Below are 3,828 nucleotides of genomic sequence, written 5' to 3' on the forward strand. Positions count from 1 at the left end.
AATAATAATAATAATAATATATAAACCAAGTGCAGAGGACACCTTATGGCACTAACTTCATGAACTCTTCGTGGAGATGATCCTCTGCGGTGTCCTGGCAGCCCCCCTGGGAGCAGCGAGAGTGGAGACTTGGTGTTGTGGGTGGAGTAAGATGACTCGAGCAGAGCGTGTGTTCAGTCCACGTCCCTCTTTTTGTACCCAGTGATGTGTTTCCACCCTTACACATGTTTCTGGGATCAGTGTAGTAAAAATCTAAATAACCGTGTAGCACATGTTTCCGGTTTGTGCATTTCCTTGTTGCTTTCATTCCCACCGGATCTCCGGGTGTAAAGATTAAGTCGACTGTGTTTCCTCTATTTCTTTGTATTTGACGGAGATGTTTTAAGAAATTTGTTGAGTGGACATAATGCCCCACATGTCCAATCGCACATTGCTCGCCTGGTTACACCAGGTTAGCTACAGACCATACAAAGGAGTAGTAGGGCCACATTAAGAAAAACAATATCATTTTGAGATAAAACTCGAAATTATTTAAAAGAAAAAAGATATAGTTATTGTTTCCAGACAAACAGCTGGACCCTCTGAGTGACATCATGCTCCAGGCTCGGTTTCTCTTTTTGCACACAAACATTGTGACGATGAGTATAAAAACATGTGATTCTGCATAAAGTGATATCGGACTTTAGACGCGTTTGATGTCAGCGGCAGGTGAAGGCCGTGCAGCGTGCTTGCGTCATAGCCTGGCGTCGTTCTGCCACAGCTGAGCCTCAGCAGCAGCAGCAGGGACTGCTGTCCGGTAGGAGCAGGGCCGGAGGAAAATGCAGACATCCTGCGGAAAACACGCAGAGCAGCGTCCCGACGACACTCGCTGATCCTCGTGTCTTCGCCGTTTTTCGTTATTGCTTTGTCTTCTTGCGTCCCTCTCCTCTCTAAACACCGGAGGATGGGGGAATGATCAGTGCCGCCACCATCTCCCCGTCCTCCGCCTTCGTCTGGTGTCTGTGCCCAGGATGAGGGCTCGTCTGCTCGGACACACGGTGGTGTTCGTTGCCCTTTTGGCGCTGAGAAGCTGCCTGGCAGGTAAGGAGACGCATTTGGAGGCTTTATGAAACCGCGCGGGGCCTCCGGCACTGCGCACCATCACCCTGGGAACAGTTCTCATTGTGGAGGTGCTCTCTACAGAAATCCGTCTATGAGGATGACATCTAATGGGCATATGTTAGCCCAGTGAATATATGAAGCCAGTTACTGTTTGCTCCATTCAGTGTGTATATTGCTGTGTATATTATGGGATTTCAGTCTAAAGTGATTTGATGTTGTCAGCCTGCAGGGACAGAGTGTTTATCCTAACGGGGATTGTCTGTTTTTACCTGCATATACTGATTTATTTGAAGATGACTCAGATGACACTGAGTCAGTAACAGCTGCCGTATGAAAAAGAAGTTAAAGGTGACGCGACAGCATAGCTTGTAATGGTTGCATCATGCTGGTCGTCACTGAGTCTTTCGTTTCCAGGGTTAAGATGTGCACATATGTTTGCTGGGCTGTAGTGCATGCATGCCAGCGCAGTGCAGACAGTGGGGGTGGTACTACAGTAGTTCTGGGGTATTCTCACCCTGTGATGTGTCCTGTTGTGTCAGGCTGGAAGACCACAACTGCACAGATCCTATTAGGCAGCGAAGAGGAAGAATATGTTTTCCAGGTGTTGTTCCACATGCATTTGTTAGCAAATCTGTTATCTAAACAGTTTGTTTGCTGTGGCCTGGAGGTTCTCAGGAGCACATTCCTGATGTCACAGCTGAAGAGCTCCCTGTCACAGACGTCAGCGGCCACGTAGAGTCATGCTGATGACACAGGTCTGAAGTTCCAGTTCCTTTTATAGCTCATATCTATAGATCTGTGATGCTTTTAAAAACAATATACATCATTTAAAAAAACAGCTGTTTCTGTTTCCAGTGGTGGATTAACCCACATTTGGTGCTTTAGTTATTGTGTGTGGCAGAATGGGGGTGCATACAGAACTGATCCATAACATATCACAGTCTGTGTGTTCAGTGAAAGAACATGCCGCTCAGTTCACCGTGGTAGCCCACTGTGTCTAATACTTCATGGACAACAATGGTTTTATGGGCATTAATGGCCATTTGTAAATTAGCGCTTGCTAGATGCACAAACAACCTGAACGCCTAAAACGTGCCAGGGATCAGCTGGTGTTCTTATCATGTAGTATCTTTATTCAAACAAGGGTTCAAACGAGTGTTTGTCAGATGAATGAACTGTTAAGAATCTCGGTTCGTTCAGTTTAGACACGTCAGGCCTGTAGCGATGACTGCTGATGAGCTAAATCTAGACTCCTGTTCGGGGTGTTCGACCACAACCTGATTATGGACCGTGCTGTGTGACGGAGACCACAGCTGCTGTCTTATTTCTGTGCAATGTGCTTGGGTAACATATGGGCACTCTGCCTAATGAGTGGGCATTTAAAAAGTGATTTTTGAATAATTAAAGGTTTTCAAGGAAATGTTTAAGTCTCCGTAGCAGTTAATATTCCTAAAGAGGGATGTTTTTGCTGTACTGGAAATAAAAATGATAGAAATGTATTCATTTGCTTCTCATTGGCTGATTTACTTTAGCTTCGTTTTTGTTTGTTTGTTTTTTAGGTATAACGTGTAAATCCACTAGACTGTGTTATGTTTAGCAAACTGTAACAGTCAGAAAACAAAATGCGAACTACCTTTGCACAACTTTATAGAAAGTATGGCGATCCAATCTCATTATACACATGTGGAGCTGTTAATGCTTAATTAGGTCAATGCCAGTTTGATGCAAGCTGTTATAGTTAAAGACTTACAGTAACGAGGAAATACACCAAGTATGCTGATCCCTCTAAAAAACCCTAAAATATTTTGGTGTGCTGTTTCTTTACTACCCATTTGAGATTTGTAAGATTTTTATCAGAAGAATTCTTATTATATTTCTGTTTTATTTGTAACACATCACATTTTATTATATGTGTTTAATTCTATGTGTGTGTGATTATTAAATGGCCGCATACTCACATACATATTTATGTAAATGAGGGAAGGTAGTCAGGACTAATCTGATTACACTACCAGAAGGAGAGATTGTAGACAGGAGTACAGCTACAAGGAATACAAAGAATTCCACAGGGAAATGGGAACCAACAGGCCAGGAAAGCCACAACACCAAACACCTGCACACGGTCACACAAGTCCTTAGGAACTGATACAGTGGGAAGAACCAGGATCAGACAGAGGCTCAGGCAAGTCCCGAGGAGTCAGCTGAATGCTAAAAACAATCTGCCTGTCGTCAGATACCCTTCATAACCAAGAGGCACCATCATGGAAGGGCTGGTCCCTGCACAGCATGTCCCACGGGCAGACAGAAGAAGTTATACTGAGAAATCCTACCAGTGGCTGGACTGAAAGACAGCACAGAGGCATGGCAGCACAAGCTCTGAGCACAAGATCCATAGAGGCTGGCATCTATCACACCAGGCAAGACCCCAGGTGCAGGCTGTGTAAAGACGAGACAATCCAGCAGGGTGCATGGCATACATGGAGAGCCATAACATTACTGACTGGCATAGTAATACAGGAACATTTGTGCCGAGTATAGTCCTGGGATCAATTAGCCAGTGACTGACGAAGCCCCATGCCACCCTAAAATCATGGTTGTAAGTGTTAAGCTGACCATCTGTCTGTCCATCTGGCCTAAATACAGCAGGCTGCCCTGACTGGCTTTGGGTGCCCACCAAGTTTATTATGGTAGGAAACAGTTGGTGCTGTTCTCTGATCCCTGTTGGTC

The 3,828-nt window shown here is 44.8% G+C and overlaps 1 protein-coding gene across 1 annotated transcript in view; it reads left to right on the plus strand.

The window, feature by feature from the left end:
- The first annotated feature begins 712 nt into the window (after positions 1-712).
- npdc1b (neural proliferation, differentiation and control, 1b) overlaps positions 713-3,828 on the plus strand; it is a 17,652-nt gene continuing 14,536 nt past the window's right edge. Inside the window, exon 1 of the mRNA XM_005733623.2 lies at positions 713-1,080. Coding sequence (XP_005733680.1) covers positions 1,011-1,080 — 70 coding nt within the window. The 5' untranslated portion in view covers positions 713-1,010. The remainder of the gene's footprint in view (positions 1,081-3,828) is intronic.

The sequence above is a fragment of the Pundamilia nyererei genome, unplaced genomic scaffold (assembly GCF_000239375.1).
Source record: "Pundamilia nyererei isolate P.nyererei 1_Seehausen unplaced genomic scaffold, PunNye1.0 scaffold00053, whole genome shotgun sequence".
NCBI classification, from domain to species: domain Eukaryota; kingdom Metazoa; phylum Chordata; class Actinopteri; order Cichliformes; family Cichlidae; genus Pundamilia; species Pundamilia nyererei.